The sequence below is a fragment of the Dysidea avara genome, chromosome 7, assembly GCF_963678975.1.
Source record: "Dysidea avara chromosome 7, odDysAvar1.4, whole genome shotgun sequence".
Lineage (NCBI taxonomy): Eukaryota > Metazoa > Porifera > Demospongiae > Dictyoceratida > Dysideidae > Dysidea > Dysidea avara.
Window position 1 is genome coordinate 29,877,095 of NC_089278.1, and position 22,536 is coordinate 29,899,630.

At 37.8% G+C, this 22,536-nt stretch overlaps 1 protein-coding gene across 1 annotated transcript in view; it reads right to left on the reverse strand.

Moving 5' to 3' along the window:
- Positions 1 to 4,461: 4,461 nt before the first annotated feature.
- The window catches only part of LOC136261786 (uncharacterized), a 44,236-nt gene continuing 26,161 nt past the window's right edge, over positions 4,462 to 22,536 (reverse strand). The window contains exons 6-7 of the mRNA XM_066055847.1: positions 20,660 to 20,997; positions 4,462 to 4,903 (exon numbers count right to left, since the gene is read on the reverse strand). Coding sequence (XP_065911919.1) covers positions 4,526 to 4,903; positions 20,660 to 20,997 — 716 coding nt within the window. The 3' untranslated portion in view covers positions 4,462 to 4,525. The remainder of the gene's footprint in view (positions 4,904 to 20,659; positions 20,998 to 22,536) is intronic.

Consider the following 22,536-nt stretch of genomic DNA (forward strand, 5'->3'; position numbering starts at 1 on the left):
TGCAAAAACAGGGCATGTCGGCACAAACTACATCGCATCACTTTACAGGTCATATCTCAGTGGTGGAACAGAATATTTGTATTTTTTTACTTGCATCATAAAGCTAATTAAATTTGTACTAGATGCTCAAAATTGCATTGCCATAGTATAATGGTACAAAAAGTTATGAGTGATGAAAGTTTAAACAAGTAGGCAAAAATCATGTGCCCACATGTCCTATTTTCGCAGGCCTGGTCACAATTATTATAGCATGCAAAACATGTCAATCCAATGGGTCTGGGGTATGTTCCCTGGGAATGTTAGATCATCTGAGACTGATTGTGAGAGCAATTTAAGTAGTTTATCAATACTATATTAAAAATCTATTTAGCAAGGGCGGCTCTAGGATTTTTGGTGACTGCATGGTTTCTGATCAAGAGAGTGAAGACCAAAAACAAAAAGGTAACTGCATGCTGAGAATAACTGCCCTCCACTCAATATCAAGACACACGGTAGTGTGTCGTGCGGCTCAAGAAGCCGGCGCGTAACACCCGTGAGTATATTGACAGGAAGAAAGAAAACGCAATTTTCGCACCTCCATAGCTCTGTGCTGCCTTGATGAAACAAGACGATTTTTGCTGTGGACACTCCCTCCACCTTCAGCACTCCACATTCCAAATTTGAGCGAAATCGCTTCAAGCGTTCCCGAGATATGCGACTTCAAAAATTGGCTTAGTTTCTTCGTTTTTTTCTTATTTTTCTTCCTCTTTTCGCATACTTACAAAAACTGCTATAAAACGCGAACGCCATATCCAATCGCCTTGAAATTTGGCACACAGAAGGGGGTTATAAAGGCGCAATTCTGTACCAACTTTGGCTGGAATACGATAAACAGGCAAAGAGTTATGAGCGATTATTCACGAAAAATAACACCAATATGTTGTCACGCCTACAGGGTAAACCGCGTATGGGAAGACGCTGAAAATCGGTGGGTGAATAGGTTAACTATTGATCCTCAAACCTTTTGTGGTTTGAAAAAAATCGAGCTAAAAACCAGGAAGATACAACGAAAAAACCAACATTGTGTAACAATTACGCAATCGAGATTAGCTAATAAAAAACGACTGTTTGCCACGCCTACCAGGTAAACCGCTTGGGGTAATGCTTTGAAAATCGCTGTACAGATGGAGTTATCATCTTGGAAAGGCTCTTCAATGGTGTAGAAGAATCAGACTTAAAGCCAGGGAGTTATAACACGAAATCCAACTTGGTGTAGCAAGTGCGAGATCGAGATACTCTAATAGAGCAGTCATCCTAATAGAGCAGTCATCCTAATAGAGCAGTCACCCGAAGAGAATTCAAGAGATCAGTTAGAACAAGTAACCTGTATAGAGATCAGCCACAAACAAGTCACCCTGTAGAGAGATCAGCCACAAACAATTCACCCTGTAGAGAGAGCAGCTAGAAGAAGTTACCTTGTAGGGAATTCATGCAACTATAGAAAGAGATAATTCAGCTAGAAGAAATCACCTTGTATAGTTCAGCTACAAAGAAACCACAATGTAGAGAGTTCAACTACAAACAAATCGCCCTGTAGAGAGATCAGCTAGAAGAAGTTACCTTGTAGAGAGTTCAGCTACAAAAAAACCATCATGTAGAGAGTTCAGCTGCAAACAAATCACCTGTAGAGAGTTCAGCTACAAACACATCTCCTGTAGAGAGATCAGCTAGGAGAAGTTACCTTGTAGAGAGTTCAGCTACAAAGAACCATCATGAAGAGAGTTCAGCTGCAAACAAATCTCCCTGTAGAGAGTTCAGTTAGAAGAAGTTATCTTGTAGAGAGTTCAGCTACAAAGAAACCAGAGCTCAGCTGCAAACAAATCACCTGTATAGAATTCAGCTACAAACAAATCACCCTGTAGAGAGATCAGCTAGAAGAAATTACCTTGTAGAGAGTTCAGTTACAATAAAAAGAAACCACCATGTAGAGAGTTCAGCTGCAAAGAAATCACCCTGTAGAAAATTCTGCCACAAACAAATTGCCCTGTAGAAAGATCAGTTAGAAGAAGTTATCTTGTAGAGAGTTCAGCTACAAAGAAACCACCATGTAGAGAGTTCAGCTAGAAGAAATTACCTTGTAGAGAGTTCAGCTACAATAAAAAGAAACCACCATCTAGATAGTTCAGCTGCAAACAAATCACCTGTAGAGAGTTCAGCTACAAACAAATCTCCCTGTAGAGAGATCAGTTAGAAGAAGTTACCTTGTAGAGAGTTCAGCTACAAAGAAACCATTCTGTAAAGAGCTCAGCAGCAAAAAAAATCACCTGTACAGAATCCAGTTACAAATAAATCACCTTGTAGAGAGAGCAGCTAGAAGAAGTTACCTTGTTGATAGTTCAGCTACAAACAAATCACCCTGTAGAGAGATCAGCTAGAAGAAGTTACCTTGAAGAGTGTTCAGTTACACAGAAACCACCATGGACAGTTCTGTAATAAATATATGTATTATATATATAATTCATACATTTACTGATAAAATCAGAAATATTTAAGGTACATCTGCTTCATCTTTTCTTCTTCCTGTGGTAAAGAAAAAAAGATAGGTTTAAAAAGTCCCAAAGCAGGCCATAGGCCGGCTTTGGGGTATACAAATACAAAAAGAAGTGAAATCTAATCCAAAACAGCCAAGCTGTAAAAAAAGTGTGCGGCCCTCAAAAAGGCTATGGTGAAAAAAGATGTGAAATCCAAGGTGGCGGCCAAGAAATGGCTGTGATGGTAGGTTAATGGTAAAAATTTTAATAACGACAATTTAGGTGAATTTTGTGCCTATTGACCAAGCGGCACCAAAATTCACCTGAATTGTTGTTATTAAAATTTTTACCATTAACCTACCATCACAGCCATTTCTTGGCCACCACCTTGGATTTCACATCTTTTATCACCATAGCCTTTTTGAGGGCCGCACACTATTTTTACAGCTTGGCTGTTTTGGATTAGATATTAATATCACTGATAAAGTACATAAAAATCCTAAATTATACCCACGTAGCTTGCTACACTGCTGCTCTGAACACTTCGACTGCTTTATTAGAGTGATTAACTGCTTTATTAGAGTATCTCAATCTGAACATAACTGGTTTCCAGAAACCTCAGAAACCCCGCTAGAGCCACCCCTGATTAGAGTACATCAATTTTTGTTCTGGTAATTTAACTTCCTGGCCACGGCTGATCCTGGATGGACTCAACAAGTTGAGCCTATAAACTCTGTTAATGCAAACTTTCAATGCATCTAACAGGTCAAATGTAGCTCTCAGTGTAGTCACCAATATTTGTAGTCACTAATATTTGGTGAGGGCTCACCTGCCTACATTGTTACACCTCTGTCAAGTTTAACATCTCTTCACACATTTCCTTTTCCAGTAGCTAGCTGCATTAGATCCAATGGAATAAAATTGAACCACAATACATTTTTCAACAACAAACAGCATCACTTTTATTTCAATCGAACATGTAGACTGTGGAACTCTTTACCTATTATTAACATGGATTTATCAACAGCTACCATCAATAATCAAATCAAATCCTTCGTCTGGAATGATTTTATTACAATTTACAAACTTCAATCCTACATACTGATTTACACGAATTCCATTATCTCTGCCCCTGCGCAGTTCCTATATCAACCACTCATTCATAAACTTTTGATCACATCTAGTTCTGTTAGTAACTTGTCAATTATAATAGCATCTATTAGCAATTTGTATTTCGTTGTAGTAGTTAAGTAGTCTAAATTTTGAATTTTGTAAGTTGAGTTAGTTAATTTCTAAGCTAGGTAATAATAAATAATGTAGTCTTGGGTACTGGCACAAGATGCCAATATTCCATTTATGCATATATACAATCTGTCACTTTGTACAACATACACTTTGTCTGCCAATGTATATTACACTGTGAAGTTAGTAATAATAACTCACTGTGAAATTTCATTGTTTAACCTCCACCACCTCTGATGTCATAGCAGTTAACTAAATCTAGTTTAAATGCAGTTATTGTATGATAGAATGAAAAGGTGCAGGACAATGCAAGCTTTCAAGTGTTGCATACATTTTAAGAGTTATGAACTCTTAATAAATGCTTTATCATGCAGCTGACGAGAGGAACTTAATTAATGAGTAGCTAGCCTACACAAATAAATTGACCATGCAAACAACTGTCTGTCGTAACCCCAAGCAATGCTTATGGTAATACTACCTACACACCTGTCACTTTCTAAAACAACTATACATTACTACAGTAGTATCATATAGATATTTACCTACAGAACCGTATATAGGCTCTTTTATCTATGGTTGTGTGATTTCTATACGTACTTTGCTTTGAAGACTGGCATTAGGGGAAAGCAAGCCTGGCTCTGCATGCTATGTAAGGCAAAGGGTATTAAAGACTATGTAGCTACAGTACAAAACAACTTACATACAGGCATTCAAATCAAAAAACTCATATACAAAACAGCATGCATACAGTATTATAACATGTTTTGAATACATCATAAGTTACTAATACTCCGTAAAAATCTTTTAACAGTTGGGAAATGCACCAAATACACCAAGTGACTTAAGTTGGTCAATGAGTACAATATAACAGTTAGCATTGTTAGAGAAAGTGGTCCAATTAATGAGTTTTCAGCCCTCTCTCTGTACTCCCCGCATTGCTCCCTGTCACCACCAGCTGAACAAACAATATATTTATTAGAGCTGGTAGTCAAAGTATCTGTTGCAAGCAAATGTGCAATCACTGTAATAAAAGAAAAGAATAATGCTAGTGTGTAGTAGCAAAACAACAGAAGCAGTTTGACTTCTGGAGCTGAAAAGCCAAGACAAAATACTTTAGAAACTGTGATATTATTTGACTCCAAATGATGCTTCTGTAGGGAAAATGCACATAATAATATTATAATATGTAAAAGAAAGATTTTGAAACATATTTATATTATGCAAAGAAAAATTATTAATTTAAAAAGGTAGAGAAACACAGATGATGATGGTAGCTTTGAGTGCATTAAATAAATGAATTATTTCATGCATGTGCGTGACTAAACGAACTATTCAATCCATATAACCACCCTGGTTTCCAATGTGCGCATTTAAAACTTGTATCTTGTACATTTATGAAGCCTATAAAACTGGTTTTGTCAGACCAGGTCATTTTATGAAAGGATGGTACATGTATATATCCACACAAAAACAGCCAAGCTGTGAAAAAAGGTGTGGCCTTAAAAAGCCTGGGTGAAAAAGTTGTGAAATCAAAGGTGGCGGCCAACAAATGGCTGCAATGATGTTAATACTAATAAATTTTAATAATGGCTTTGCACATTGTTAAAATTTATTAGTATTAATATCATTGCAGCCATTTGTTGCCTGCCACCTTTGATTTCACAAATGTATTCACCCAGGCTTTATAAGGCTGCACCTTTTTTCACAGCTTGGCTGGATACCACTTCTTTTTGTAATTGCAAGTTCCAAAGCCAGCCTACTTGATAATTCATTTTAACTTTTTTTCCCTTTTCTACAGGAATCATCGAAGACTGCTTGGCTGAAATAAGATGAATTTTGAAGATGAGTATATCCCCAATGACTCAAGCTAAGAATGGGAGATTCCCTACCCTGAGGAAGCTACCACTGCAGAAATGGTTAATTATACCATTCAAGCACTTTGGAGCTACAGATACATGTTATTTAGATTTTTTTATTATTCCCAGGGTTACCAGCACCTCTTGCCTCCACCCTGACATCACAGAACTATATGAAACTACTCCTTCTGAAGAGAGACAAGGAGAGCAAATCTTCTGTAAAATACAGCACTGAGCAGCATGACCCATACCACCCGTTTCAACTTCATTGTTCATACTTCCATTGCTTCTCACATTCAAAACATCAATAAACTATCACGGGTTAGGATACTTGGGTACCATGATATGAAGGTGCAATAGCCTTAACTTTGACATTAATCAGATGTTTGCTTACCTCCCCAAAATCTTGAAGCATAAACATCTAAACGAGTTCCATCCTCACTATTAGCTGTTGCGTAATGAAGGCCGGGTCTCACCTGTAAAGGATGCATGAAAACGGTGTTTTCTGGTTCCGTAAAATGAGTATGTCGCCCGCTCACACTGGCTGTACTTGGCCACACGACACGGCTGCTTTCATAATTTCTGTAGACTGTTCTAGAACAATCTAGATTATCTATTGGTAGATCTATGAAAAATCTATGAAATTATGAACTTGATTATTGAGTAGATTTTACCTAGAATTTTCATTTATAAAGTAGAAATAAAGTAAGGTGATTAACTGTGATAGCAGTGGCTCAGTGGTTAAGGATTTGGGTGTTCAGTATGGAGGTCTCTGGCTTGAACGCTGGTAAATAACCTTTTTTTCGACATTTTTAATGCACCTTTTTTACCCCACAGTGACTGTACTATTAGAATATTTCGATCCCGCGACTTACAGTTGTTTGGTTTTTTCCTTGTAACTCTGTAGTTATCAATGCGATTTCTTTTAAACCACAAAAGGTTTGAGCTATGATAGTTAACCTACATGCATACCAATTGTTAAGTTATTCCCATAAGTAGTTTATCCTGTAGGCGTGACAACAAGTTGTCCTTTTTTAATGCAAATAATCGTCCATAGCTCTGTGGATATTAAGATTTGCACCAACCTTAGTACGTGATTGTGCCGCAATATATTCTTAAAGTGCACCAAAGTTCAAGACAATTGAGCTACACATTTGCATTTTATAATGGTTTTTGTAAAGTGGGCGAAAAGAAAAATCTAAGCCCCCTGAGCCCACTAAACGAAGAAAGAAAAAAGTGAAGAAATTAAGCTGAATTTTGAAGTCTTATATTTCACGATTGCATTACACACTCTTGTTCAAATTTGGTATGTGGGGTCCTGAAGGTGGAGGGTGTTTGCAGTATAAAAATGGTCCCAATTCGAGAAGGGAGCATGGAGCTACATATGCGTGAAAACCGCATTTGTTTCTTCCTGTAAATATACTCATGGTGTGGTGCGCCAGCTTTCTTGGCCGCATGGCACACTACCGTGTGTCTTGATGTACCACTTTCACACCTCAAATCAAAGGAAAGCCAGTGCATATATATCACATATTGCACTGACTCAAAATGTTAATGAGATATACGCACTGCCTTAACGATATATACACCTACACGCACTGCTACGGTGCATATATCTCATTAAGCCAGTGCATATATCTCGTTAAGCCAGTGCATATATCTCGTTAACTCGAGACATTGCACACCTAATAGGAGTGCACACTATATCCAGAAATCATTAGATTTCTTTGATGTTATACTTTATCTAAACCAAAACAGCCAAGCTGTAAGAAAAGAGTGTAGCCCCCAAAAAGGCCAAGGTGAAAAAAGATGTGAAATCCAAGGTGGCGGCCAAGAAATGGCTGTGATGGTAGGTTAATGGCAAAAATTTTAATTACGACAATTCAGGTGAATTTGTGTTACCTCCTCCACTAGGATTTGGCACCAAATCCACCTGAATTGTCGTAATTAAAATTTTGCCATTAACCTACCATCACAGCCATTTCTTGGCCGCCACCTTGGATTTCACATCTTTTTCACCTTGGCCTTTTTGGGGGCCGCACTCTTTTTTTACAGCTTGGCCGTTTTGGTTTAGATATAACTTCTTTTTGTATTGCAAGCCACAAAGCTGGCCATATGGCTTTGGTGCTTCCTTTTAACTTGTTTTTTTTTCTTTACTGCAGGAATTGTGGAACAAAGGAAGTAATTGTGTGTATAGCTTTTGTCTGATGAAATATTTGTATATTTAACATTGAATGATGATTATCACATAATTTAGTTAATAAGGTGACTTCTTGCAAAACTGAACTGTAGCTGAAACTCTCATTGCTTGTAACTGAACTCTTTTCAGGGTGATTTGTTTCTAGCTGAACTCTCTTCAGGGTGATTTGTTTACAGCTGAACTCTTTACATGGTGGTTTCTTTGTAGCTGAACTCTCTACAAGGTGACTTGTTCTAGATGAACTCTCTACGGGGTGGCTGAACTCTCTACAGGGTGATTTGTTTGTAACTGAACTCTCTACAAGATAATTTGTTTCTAGCTGATCTCTCTATAGTGTAACTTGATTGTAGCTGAACTCTCTACAGGATGGTTTCTTTGTAGCTGATCTCTCTACAGGGTGACTTGTTTCTAGCTGATCTCTCTACACAGTGACTTGTTTGTAGCTGAACTCTCTATAGGGTTATCTGTTTGTAATTGAACTCTCTACAGGATGGTTTCTTTGTAACTAATCTCTATACAGGGTGACTTGTTTCTAGCTGATCTCTCTACACGGTGACTTGTTTCTAGCTGATCTCTCTACATTGTGACTTGTTTGTAGCTGAACTCTCTATAGGGTTATCTGTTTGTAATTGAACTCTCTACATGATGGTTTCTTTTAGCTGATCTCTCTACAAGGTAACTTCTTCTAGCTGATCTCTCTACAGGGTGACTTGTTTGTAGCTGAACTATAATCTGCAGGGTGATTTGTTGGTAGTTGAACTCTCTACAAGGTGATCCTTCTAGCTGATCTCTCTACAGGATGACTTTTTCTAGCTGAACTCTCTACAGGGTGATCTGTTCATAGCTGAACTCTCTAAAAGGTGATTTGTTTGCAGCTGAACTCTCTACATGGTGGTTTCTTTATAACTGAACTCTATAAGGTGATGTCTTATAGCTGATCTCTCTACTGGATGACTTGTTTCTAGCTGATCTCTATACAGAGTTATAACTTTCTCTATTGAGTTATATCATGTTTGTATAGCTGAACTCTTTACAGAGAAGTTTTTTTGATTGGTTGCTGGACTCTCCAGCTACACGGTGACTTGTTTGTACTACAGAGTGACTTGTTTGTAGCTGAACTCTCTACAGAGTGACTTACTTGTAGCTGAACATTGTATAAAGTAACTTGTTGTAGCTGATCTAGATGAACTCTCTACTGGGTAGCTTTTTTGTAGCTGAACCCTCTACGCAGTGACTTGTTTGTAGCTGAATTCGCTACAGAGTGACTTGTTGTAGCTGAACTCTCTACAGGGTGACTTGTTTATAGCTGAATTCTCTTCAGTGTGACTTATAATGTTCTGAATCTCTACAGCAACATAATTTATTTGTAGCTGAACTCTCTACAGGGTGACTTACTTGTAGCTGAATTGTCTATAAAATTAAGCTGAACTCCCTACAGAATAACTTGAAATGATATAATTCTATAATGGAGTAAGTTATAAATGTAGCTGAATGCTCTATTAGGGTGACTGTTCTATTAGAGTATCTTAGTCTTGCATATGTTACACGTAGTTGGCTTTGGAATCATAACTCAGTGGTTTGTAATCCGATTCTTCTGTACTACTGCAAGGACTTTCTATGATAATTATTTCAGCTACACACCGATTTTCAGCTCATTGCTCTAAGCGGTTTGCCTGGTAGGTGTGAAAACTAAGTCTTTTTTATTCATAAAAATCAATCGAATAATTGTGACACAGGTTGGGTTGTTTCATATCTCGATGGCCTTTAACTGGATTCCTTTCAAACCACAAAAAGGCACTCGTACGATAGTTATTATTATTATTGTTGTTATTATCTACTTTACCAGTTAGGCACTGGAGGGTATACACAGAAGGCAGAGTCTGTTCGAGGTGTTTATCCATAGCCTAGGAGCCTAGTTACTCCATCTACATAGCAATTTTCAGCTCATTCCTTCAAGCGGTTTACCCTGCTGTGGGCGTGACAGACCTTCGACCTTATTTTACGCAAACAATCGATCATAACTCTGTGAATATTCATCGGATTCATACCAATCTTAGTACTGTGATGTGCCTTGATGAGCTCTTTGAGTGTGCCAAATTTCAGCCCGATTAATTAGAACACACGTTCATGTTTTATAGTGGATTTTGCGAAGTGTGCAAAAAGAAGTAGAAGAAAAAAAACGAAGAAAAAATCCCCAAACTTTGGCCGCTTGTATCTCGGAAATGGCCGGAGCGATTTTCTTTAACTTTGGAATGTGGACTCCCTACCGAGCTGGCACTTCTGTAGCAATTTTGGTTTCAATTGGATAAGGAATCACGGAGCTACAAGGGTGTGAAAATCGCATTTACTTTATTGTTGTTAATATCCTCACGGTGTGGCACGCCAGCTTCTTGGGCTGCACGACACACTACCGTGTATCTTGATCTCTCTTCTCATATAGATATAGGGAAGCAAGCAAGCTGTGATTGTGGGATTGAATTTTGCCAAACAAGCTGTAATTCTGGGATTCAATTTTAATACATCAACAATAGTTTGTTTTTTGTTATTGTAAATGTAGTTAATGTAACATAATTAACTTAAATTGCTATATTAGCAAAAGTAAAATCAAAGTACTGTTTGATTGAATCCCACAATCACAGTTTGTTTGGCAAAGTTCAATCCCACAATCGCAGCTTACTTGGGTCCCTATATAAGAGAAGGGTATAGCAACTAAAGATTTTGCCAATTAGGTAAGTCAGCATGCAGAACATATTAGTTATACCATGGGCACCGGTGCTTATACGCACTCGTTCCCGTGGTATAACTATAGCTAAATCTCTTACATTGCTCCTTTCCAGTTGGCATAACTTGTCAACTCATAACTTGCTTTGTGAATTAGGTAGCATACTGAAGCTTTTTCAGTTAGTTTAAAGCCATTGCATAGCACAATAATAGTAACAAAGTTTTAATTACATTCATGGAGGACATGGGATGTTATGATTAATTTTATCATACATAGATATTTGGAAAGGTAATAAGACTATATATTTATCAGACTGGGTCACAAATTTAGAAGCATCAGGCATTCCCACATACAGTAGGTATGGCAAGTGAGGGGTGGTGGTAGACAGGCAAATATTAATACATAATAGCCAGTCATAGGATTTTACCAAACCTATAAGTGCCTTTTCTCAGCCTTTTCAACAGACAGCTAAAGATTGCTATGTTATATTGTCTATGAAGCACAATTGAAATATTTAATGATCCCAAGTGTTCACCACTATCTGATGCTTTTTATTGGGATTATTGAGCTTCATGTGATATTCCAAACGAAACTATGCAATTAAGGTGACATGTTCAGTAGTGCTTAAAATGCTTCCACCCTCTTCTGTTCCAATTGACTGTAATTTCTGCTACAGAGTTACATGTGATCACCTATGATCAAAATAAAAGACAAATGTAATTTACTGTAATGCCTGCCCAGTGGATAAATTGTTTATAACAACTAACTGAATTTTCTTTCGGATCTTGGTAAGCTATGTATCAAGGTACAAGCCTTTATAGACATGGTGCAAAATCAAGCATACATAACAAGAGTGAAGTCCAGATACTGTAATAGATCAGTCATTCTAAACAAACAAGTGAGAGTTAATTAATTAAGATGATGTACATTCTTTTGTAAAATGCTTAAGATTTTTCTAAGCAAAACTGTTGAAACATTATTTATAGTGTTGGACGATATTACCCTTTTAGAGAATTAATTTGAAAATGATCTCAATTTTTGATTAAATCTTGACATCATAATATAAAATATATCTCTCTGAATGAAGGAATGTAATCAAGGCCTCTATTAATCATGATGGTTGTTTTATTTGCTCAAATTCTTAGTATGCTAAGTTTTTTAAGACTATGCAACAGCTCATTTAGAGGTTTACTAAATCACTTAGTCACCAACACATGTTCACTCAGTCACCTGTGTGCCCTCAAGAAATTTTGTACATGATTAAATAATTATAACACAAAAGACACAATGCAGTACTTGGTGTGTGTGTGTGTGTGTGTGTGTGTGTGTGTGTGTGTGTGTGTGTGTGTGTGTGTGTGTGTGTGTGTGTGTGTGTGTGTGTGTGTGTGTGTGTGTGTGTGTGTGTGTGTGTGTGTGTGTGTGTGTGTGTGTGTGTGTGTGTGTGTGTGTGTGTGTGTGTGTGTGTGTGTGTGTGTGTGTGTGTGTGTGTGTGTGTGTGTGTGTGTGTGTGTGTGTGTGTGTGTCTTTCTATATCTTAATCCACCACTATTTGCATCACTGATTGTTGAACAACTCGGTCTTTAATTTAGCAAAGCCGGTCAAGAAGCTGGCTTACATTCACTGTCATTCACTGTCATGAATCAGGAGCAGAATTACACTTTTATTTTCATTCTTAATGCTTATTGCTAATGCTGTACATGTAATATTCTTCTTCTTGTGTTCTGCAAACAATTCTAGCACAAATAATAGACTAAGCGCATCTAGCTACAGCCATTACTCTGGTTACAGGTACCCACTCCTCAAATAATTATTTTTGTGGGCGCCATATATAGGAATTTTAGGAGGAGTGTTCAGCCATTTTTCATTGCTCTTTCATCCCATACTCATGACATGGCTATAAAGGTACGTACATGCATAGTCTAAACAAATATAAGAAAAATTAGGAATTTTAAATTAGAGTAGGGACAGTGTATAGTGCTACAATAAAAAAGTACTGAAATAAGCTGGATCAGAGTAGTACGTAATGTCCAAATACTGTAAAACAAAAAGAAGTGAATATCCCTACTGTACATTGTTCTTATACTTGTTTGTGAAGTTTTTTTGCAAGCTCATGACCACTAAATAGCCTGCTTTTCACAAAACCAGTCACAATATTTTAAAAGAGTTACTCACAGCACTATTATACTAGTTTATAACTCATACAATAACAACTGATCAGTGGGCATGGCTCTACATAAGCCTGCAGACAATAATGGACGTGGATTCGTGCATACCTACAGATCGATGAATGGGCATGGCTACCATATGTCTACAGACAGTAATTTATGTAAGTGGGCGTGGATTCATGCATACCTACAGACTGATGAATGGGCGTGGCTATCATATGTCTACAGACAGTAATTTACATAAGTGAGTGTGGCTCACAAAAGAAGCAGGACTATGATGTGTAGTAACACGTCCACATTTAATTTAGTAAGTGGGGTCAGACCAGAAAAATCTGTAAAGTGGGACTTGGATGACCCGACTCAGTTTAACATTGTTACTATATAATTTTATTGACTTGCACATTGCTATATAGTTCGCCATGGGTTGTTCTCATTGATCGATATCAACAGCGAGTCACGTATGCATGTGCCCAAATAGTTTGGTGCAACCAGCGAACACATGTATTCGAATAGTTTGATGCAATATACACTGGTAGATGGAAGCCATATTGTAGTCTATTAACACTCAGCGGTAGAACCTTGACTGATAGCCATGGTAAAGAAGGACAAAAGGTAAGACAATAGCAAAAGCATTGTATGTTTATTAATATACCAAAGTTTTTTCTAAAATGAACTAGAAACGTTTCTGCAAAAGAATTAGGGCTATAGGTGTAGCCAGTTTTCTGCTACGCTTGGCTGAAGGAATCAGGCAGGCAGACAGGCAGGCAGGCAGTAGAAAATTCCGTTGAATAACTACTTTTTTAAAAATTCTGTAACAACTTGATGGAAATGTTTCGGGTTAATCTGAAGACACTTTTGAGCTCGGTTTTACCCAACCAATACTGTCATGTCATTGTGAGGAAAAATCGCGGCAGGTTTTTGGGTTATATTATTATATCACGCATTACCCCCACACCTTCGATGACACTACTATAGTACTGTATGATAAGTTAGAGACCATGAACTACGAAAACTAAGTGATTTAGTAACCCCTCAGGCCCTTAGTGGTGCCTTCGCTGCACATGGGTCAGGCCTTCACAGTTACTAAATCACTTAGTTCCCTTAGACTTGGTGTCTAACTATTATCTATATATGACAAACTATGACAGACAGGGTAATTTAAAACTAATTATGTACCAGCGGCACTATATTATCTTGCTCCACCTGCCTATATTACAACAAAATTGATTTTTGCTAATTGATGAGATAAGATGTAAAACCTATTAGTGACAAATATTTAGATTAATCGGTTAATCGCCCTCACACATACGATTCTAGATCGATATATATTCTAAACAAAACAATGATTCCACACTTTGTTACATTGTCCACACAGTTTAGTTCATCCCAAAACTGAGGGTTTTGCATAATACATTTTTAAAATATTTAAACTCCTTCACAATACACTGTAGGAAGTTAAACAGCTTATTTAACTAGGAAATTTGAAATAAATGCTTATTATAATAAATAATTCACATGTTGAAAAAGAAAAATAGATCCAGAAAGTACGAATGAAATGAAAAGGTGTGCTTCTTGGCAATGGTTTGACCAAAGGGTAGGACATTTCACAAACTTGGTGCTTTACAGGCACACCTATGTTGTGCAAACACAAAATTGCAGGGGCGGATAACAGTACTCCAAAGTAGGGGGGCAAGTCATGTGGGGTGGTTGTCAGTTACAAAGCATTTAAAAGTCATTAACAGTACCTTGGTGTGCAAAACACACTCCCATGTAAAGTGTACTGATACTAGGAGGTCTGAGAGCATGCTCTCACCAGAAAATTTTGATATTTGAGTGCTTTGAGGTTGAATCTGAGAGCATTTTTAAGTAGTAAACATGTACGTACTTGAACAAGATACTCTCCTATAATATTGTGGAAGTTGCAATGGAGACAGATTGACAGAACTAACTTATATATATATACATGTTTCCATTGAATGTTGTATTAGAGTATTTAGATGACTTCTCTATTAGAGCATCCCGATCTCGTCCACTCTCAGCTCTGAATCAGGTAGTATTCCATTCTTGCATAACTATTAGCACAAATCCTACTACATCACGTTGGACAATAACTAAAGAGAGACACAACAGTTGCTATACTTTAGCAACCGCGCATTGGAAAAAGTGAGGGGGCACTGCCCCTTCGCTCTTCAAAGTTCAGGAATTTCTCTGCCTTTGACCTTGTCTGCCATGTGAAAGTGCTGATTTTCTTTGACATGCGACATCACGCCATATGTCTTGGTTAGGTGATGCACTGATACCACTTTTTATGACACTGGCATTAATAAATAAACTAGTGTCCATTTGGTTCTACTTTGGGTACTTAGAGATAATGAGTTACTCTCTAGAATTCCTATGGATATAATTACATGAAAATAACAAGGAGAAAACATCCTGACCACCTGGTAGACTCCTGTAAGCATTCGAGTGTAAATCGGATGGCTGCAGGTTTGAGGCTACCTAGGTCCAGTCATGGATTTTTTCTCCCTTCTCCAACTTTTCAAACACACCTAATGTAGCTAAAGTCTTTGAGCAGGCTGTAGGACCAGGTGTCCTACAGACCTTCAGCACTTGTGCTGTAAAGCATTAATAAATAATAAATAAATGATGTACCGTTTAGAGTAATAACAAGAAACAGCCAGTATTTCCAAGCCATCTTACTGTTTATAAGCCATCTTACTCACAATACGTTTGCTCATGTTTTATAGTGCTGCATGCTTGTTGCATGGTTTAGTGGCCATCAATTGCAAGGTTTACTCGCTGGTCATATGCTCTCAACTCACTACATACACTGCCATCTTAAAAGATGGCAAAGCATCATACAGCATACAGCATAAGGTGGTATCAGGTGTTTAAAGCACAACTCTTTTAGTTATAGTTTTAGTTTACTAATATATATTTGTCTTACTAAAGTTATAGTCACCATCAAGTCACAAACTATAGCAGTACTTAATGGTAGGGATCATCAAGGTTCACCATTTCCCGCCAAACAATATCGCATGAAAAGCAGACTTTCTAAGCTATAACGGCGATTTGTCATCATTGTACTATGAAAACAAAGCACGCCTATGCTTTCAAAACAGCTCGAAACGCATCCAATGGATTTCTACGAATTTAAAAAAAATATTATCCAACCGAATTTTCTACTGACTGACTGACTGCCTGACTGACTGCCTGACTGCCTGACTGACTGCCTGACTGACTGACTGACGCGTTCAGTCAAGCGTATCGGAAAACTGGGTACTGCTACAGCCCTAATTCTTTCACAGAAACGCTCAAAATTTCTGCAAGAAGAAACCTTTGACATAGCGCTAAAGATACAGTGTGTGCGCTATTGTCTTACCTTTTATCCTTCTTTACTGCGGCCATCAGCCTTGGTTCTCCACTGTAGTGATAATCATATGCAATCACCAGCATGGTAGGGCTTCACCACCGCATACACAGCCGGCTTAGGCTAGCGCGGGGCCCAAACACTAGCCAGAAATGTTGTCGCACTAAATTATTCGAATACACGTCACAGTGTTGTTTAGAAGTAGACTTTGAGAAAGAGCGAGTTGTTCAACGTCGAACTATATACACGTGTAAGTGAATATATACTAGCGATATCTAAGTGTTGTTTTCAAGTAAAGATAGTTGGCCACGTTTTAATTGCGGCTTGCTTTTCTAAACGCATTTCTTTGCTTTGAACAGCACTACCTATTTAGTGTTATTTTCAATTCAGTTATTGTAACAAGATAGCGTTAACTAAGAGTATTGTTGTTATTATCGTTTTGTGTGTTTTGTCCGAGGTAATATTGGATTCACCAGCAGAAGAATAGCACATCAGGAGGTGATAGAGGTTGGGGACGTGGAGGCAGAGGAGGGAGACGTGGAGGCAGAGGAAGGGGACATGGAGACAGAGGAGGGGGACATGGAGGTAGAGGAGGGGGCATGAAGGCAGAAGAGGAGGGCGTAGAGGAAGGGGGCGTGGAAACAAAGAAAGCGATGATGGAGGCAGCCAATCTGGGACAGAAGTTAAAGTTACACCACCAGTGACTCAGGAGCATGACACAGGACAGAACATAGCAACACAAGGTTGCAGTATTTTTGCTTATGATTATAAATAGTTGTGTATCAAGAGTAATTTGGATGAGGGACAGTGTCTATCTGCACTACAGGCACAGCTCTAAGTATCACCTCTGGCTTCCCTAAATAATTAGCCTAACCTCATCATCAACACCGATCATCGCCTATCAACAAATCAGGGTAGATGTGTGGTGATGTGTTAATGCTTTGATGAATCTTAAGCTATAACTGGTAGCTATTATAACAATGCATGGTACTTCTATGCATAATTTACTTCAGCAAAATTAGTACCATGATAAAATTAATTTGCAATTGCATCCTTATGAACTTAGCATTTGTAATAGATTTTGTTGTAGAAATGAGCAGTGCACAGATGGTAGATGAGAATCACATATTAAGATTTCTCAAATTACAAGAAAAAAATAAATAAATTACATTTCAATAAAGCAGTCAACAATTTCTGGTAATGAAAATATAAGACAACTATTTCTGCTGAGAAAGATTTCATTCTACATCACACCTCGCTGTATAGTCTGTATAAAAGTCCATTGTACTATGTTACTAGCATTTACATTGAGAACTTGCATGTAATCCTGGAGATTCTGCTAATATGCTGCAGGTGAATAAAAAGTACACAAACAAGTGTAACAAAAAATTTGGAATTTTCAATATGAGTAGGGATCAAAGTAATAAAAAGTACTGAAACAAGTGAGATTTACCACCTGATGCCTTACTACTACACACATATCCTTACTAGAACTGCAGAGGGTCTTGAAATGCTGAAACAAGTGACATTATCTACCACCTGAAGTCTTGCTAGTACACACACAATCCCTACTTCAGTTCCTGAGAAGTTAGAGACAATGGCACTGAAGTAGGAATTGCGTGTACTAGCAAGACTTCAGGTGGTAGATAATGTCACTTGTTTCAGCATTTCAAGACCCTCTGCAGTTCTAGTAAGGATATGTGTGTAGTATAGTAAGGCATCACGTGGTAAATCTCACTTGTTTCAGTACTTTTTATTACTTTGATCCCTACTCATATTGAAAATTCCAAATTTTTTGTTACACTTGTATATTGATGCTTGGATGCTACATATAGCAGTACAGTTTCATTCTGTGCTTTTGTTCCACCTGTAGAACATGTGCGAACAAAGATCTGACTATATAGTTTGTATAATTCTGTTTTTTGAAACAAAAGGCAGTGAAATACATGCATGGATAAAAAATTCATGCTACTTAATTAATTTTACACACATTTTTTAAAATTGATTCAGTATATACAGTGAAACAAGATTTATAACTGATATAACAGAGAGTAGTCATATCTTATCATTAAACAAATGTGAGTTACACGTGCTTGTTGTCAATTGAAAGTATGAGTAGATATAGGCCAAACACTGTACCTTGATGAATTCACCAGTTCATAGTGACAATTAAGTCCTGACCATATAGCCTGTTGAATGTGTGAATTATTATTGAATAAGTATAAGGAAAAATTAGGAATTTAAGTTCGATTAGGAACAATAGAAATAAAAAGTAGAGAAACAAGGGAGGTCGCCTACACCTGCAGATATACTAGTGGACATTTTAACCCCTAATTCAGTCTATCATTTTCCTTGTACTACCTTTTTTGTAACTGGTGAACCCATACTTACCACATCAAAAGAAAGAATAGTGCCAGAGAACTGTTTTAATCTGAATGTGCACCCCAGTTATCAATTACTGATTTGAAATTGAAGTGGCCATTACACTTCGCTTTCAACTATGCTCAGCCCATTATACAATATGCTACAAACAGAGAACAGTAGGAAAAGCACCTCTGCAATCAATCCAGTCACTACAAAAATACAGGCAATTTGCGAGCCCCAATTACTCATTACATTATGCTTTGCTTTCACCTATTTCAGCCCATTACACAGCGTTACAAATGAAGAACAGTACAAGAAGCATCCCTGCAATCAATCAAGTCACTATGGAAAATATGGGTGTTAAGCATAATAGCCAATGAACACAACCACAAGGAAGCTGCATTGTATTGTTGCAAATCAACACCTTGCATTGTCATCAAGAATAACTGGAACAAAAAGGAGGACAAAGGCAAGTCCAAGATGCGTGCATTGTATATACTGCAGTTGGCGAAAAGGCACATCTCGGGATGAAGCAACGTCAAACAGTAAAGAAATCAAGCCTGTAGCCTTATCTATTGTCGAGTTATGCTTGGCTGGAGGCATCAGTTAGTTAGTCGGTCGGTCGGTCGGTCGGTCGGTCGGTCGGTCGGTCGGTCGGACGGTCGGTCGGTCGGTCGGTCGGTCGGTCAGTCCGTCAGTCAGTCAGTCAGTCAGAATAAAATTCTGTTAAATAGAAAATTTTTAAAATTCCATAAAAACATTTTGGAAGGATTTGAGGGGCATTTTTGGGCTAGCTATACCTAACCAATACTGCCAACACAGCATAATTCATACACAAATACTGACTGTATTTATTCCGTCTATGTTTAGGTGTTGGAACCAATAGTCCATAAATTCTACCTTGGCTCAAGCAAAAATAGACTGCAACCTTCAATAGTGAATAACATTAGAGTCATTTATAGATTTGAGGTTTGTTTTGTCTCATTATAGGGAGTTTTTAAAAATAGTTGTTCCAATACTGAATAAAGACGGGGTTAGACTAGGTAGTATTGAAACACTATTTTTGCTGTGCAAGCTGTCATGAAGGGAAATTGAGGCCAGTTTTAGGGTGATACTTTTGGCTGAAAAGGCCTAGTTCTACATGATCCCTAATAATACTACTGTACTGTATGACAAATAGGTGACTGCAGTTTATTTTAGATATGGTTACTTTCAATAATTATGGTAACTACAAATTAATATTATTGTTTCACTGTTCCTACTCTCTATCACAACACTTTGGAAAAACGATCCAAATCACACATTAGAAGTTTCAAGATGAACGGTTTTAAAGAATTCAAGCCAGCATAACTCTCCAAGGATAGCAAGCACGCATATGATATTTACACTAAATATGCATCAATCTATTACCTTTCAGACCACTTCCAGTACTTGTAGCTGCTCGTAGAGTTTCCTGCCAAATAAGATAGAAAATCTGAGTAGTTGGACAAGTGAAGTTGTATCACGAGTGCTCACAAAGGGGTGGAGGATGGGGGGTGGGGGGGTGGGCAAGGGTTAGACCTCAAAATAGAGGCAGACCATGATTGGAGTCCAGAGACGAGATTACAGGGTTGTGCTGGCTCCTTAGTGGCTGGTATGTTGCAAAATCCACAGAAAAACATCTGGCCAACATTATCAGGCTGTCCACCAGTAAACCACTGATTCTTGCCGAGCCAGGTCTTTCACAAGGCCGAAAACCGCTATTTGAGCTCTACACACCACCCAGAAAAGACATCTATTGAAACCAGCCTTGAGTAGTTTGATTAGTACTGAGTGTCAAAACTAGTAGTACGATAGTGTACCTATCCACTGGAGGTGTTAGTTTCGGTTTTGTAAAATCTGGTCACATATTTCAAAGAATATTACACATTTAACAGGTCATTGGTTTTTCCTTGTAGACAACAAAGAAGTAAAACAAGTAAAACAAACTTGTTGGGCAGGTCAAGGCATTGGTGCATCAAAGTTGATTATCTATAACTCTTAGCAACTTTACATGATAACTACAAATGCACTTGTTGTGTTTACTTTGCAGAACACAATTAGTCATTTGTAAACAATGCTCACACATGCATGTAACAACATACACAAAACACATTATACAAAAACCAACTACTGTATAACTATGCATAATGAGTATCACATTAAACATTGCTTGTTCCCTCTATTTATTTACAATTAACAATTGACTTACTCTCCGGAGGATCCAGAAAGACAGAAACATCAACACAATTCCAATCAAAAACATCAGAACTAGTGGTAACAGTACTCCATAAAATGCAACATCATTAGACTGAGAGGTACAGAACAATCCAGTATCTCGATAAAATGACAGACTGACAGTAAATGTTGGAGAAAGAAGTGCAAACAGCAATACCATCAGTACTTCAACTATATGAACCTTCATCCTGAATGGTGATGAATCCAGCAATGTTTTCATTTTGAAAGGAAAACGCAGACTAAGAAACAAGTGAAGAAGATGAAAAAACCAAAACCCCACAAAACAAGAGTATACAAACTGGAGTATAAAACCTACAAAACAAAACCATGTGTAAATACATAATCAAGACACACGGTAGTGTGTCGTGCGGCCCAAGAAGCCGGCGCGCAACCCCGTGAGTATATTGACAGGAAGAAAGAAAACGCAATTTTCGCACCTCCGTAGCTCTGTGCTGCCTTGATGAAACAAGACAAATTTTGCTGTGTAGATTCCCTCCACCTTCAGCACTCCACATTCCAAATTTGAGTGAAATCACTTCAGGCATTCCTGAGATATGCGACTTCAAAAATTGGCTTAGTTACTTCGTTTTTTTCTTCTTCTTCTTCTTCTTCTTCTTATTTTTCTTCCTCTTTTCGCACACTTACAAAAACTGCTATAAAACGCGAACGCGTTATCCGATTGCCTTGAAATTTGGCACACAGAAGGGGGGTATAAAGGCGCATCTCGGTACCAACTTTGGCTGGAATACCATAAACAGGCAAAGAGTTATGAGGGATTATGCACGAAAAATAACACCAATATGTTGTCACGCCTACAGGGTAAACCGCGTATGGGAAGAAGCTGAAAATCGGTGGGTGAATAGGTTAACTATTGAACCTCAAACCTTTTGTGGTTTGAAAGAAATCGAGCTAAAAACCAGGAAGATACAGCGAAAAAATCAACAGTGTGTAACAATTACGCAATCGAGATTAGCTAATTTTTAATTTTTTAATTTTATTATTATTATTATTATTATGCTTGCCACGCCTACCAGATAAACCACTTGGGGTAATGCTTTGAAAATCGCTGTACAGATGGAGTTATCATCTTAGAAAGGCTCTTCAATGGTGTAGAAAAATCAGACTTAAAGCCACGGAGTTATAACACGAAATCCAACTTGGTGTAGCAAGTGCGAGATCGAGATACTCTAATAGAGCAGTCATCCTAATAGAGCAGTCACCCTGAACAGAATTCAAGAGATCAGTTAGAAATAAGTAACCTGTATAGAGATCAGCTACAAACAAATCACCCTGTAGAGAGTTCAGCTACAAACAATTCACCCTGTTCAGACATCAGTTAGAAGAAGTTTTCTTGTAGAGAGTTCAGTTACAAACAAATCACCCTGTTGAAAGATCAGCTAGAAGATGTCACCTTGTAGATAGTTCAGTTACAAAGAAACCACCATGTAGAGAATTCAGCTACAAACTAGTGACCCTGTAGATACATCAGCTAGAAGAAGTTACCTTGTAGAGAGTTCAGCTACAAAGAAACCATTCTGTAAAGAGCTCAGCTGCAAACAAATCACCTATACAGAATTCAGCTACAAACAAATCACCCTGTAGAGAGATCAGTTAGAAGAAGTTACCTTGTAGATAGTTCAGCTACAAACAAATCATCCTGTAGAGAGATCAGCTAGAAGAAGTTACCTTGTAGATAGTTCAGCTACAAACAATTCACCCTGTACAGAGCTCAGTTAAAAGAGGTTTCCTTGTAGAAAGTTCAGCTACAAACAAATCACCCTGTAGAGAGATAAGTAAGAAGAAGTTACCTTGTAGATCGTTCAGCTACAAACAATTCACCCTGTAAAGAGA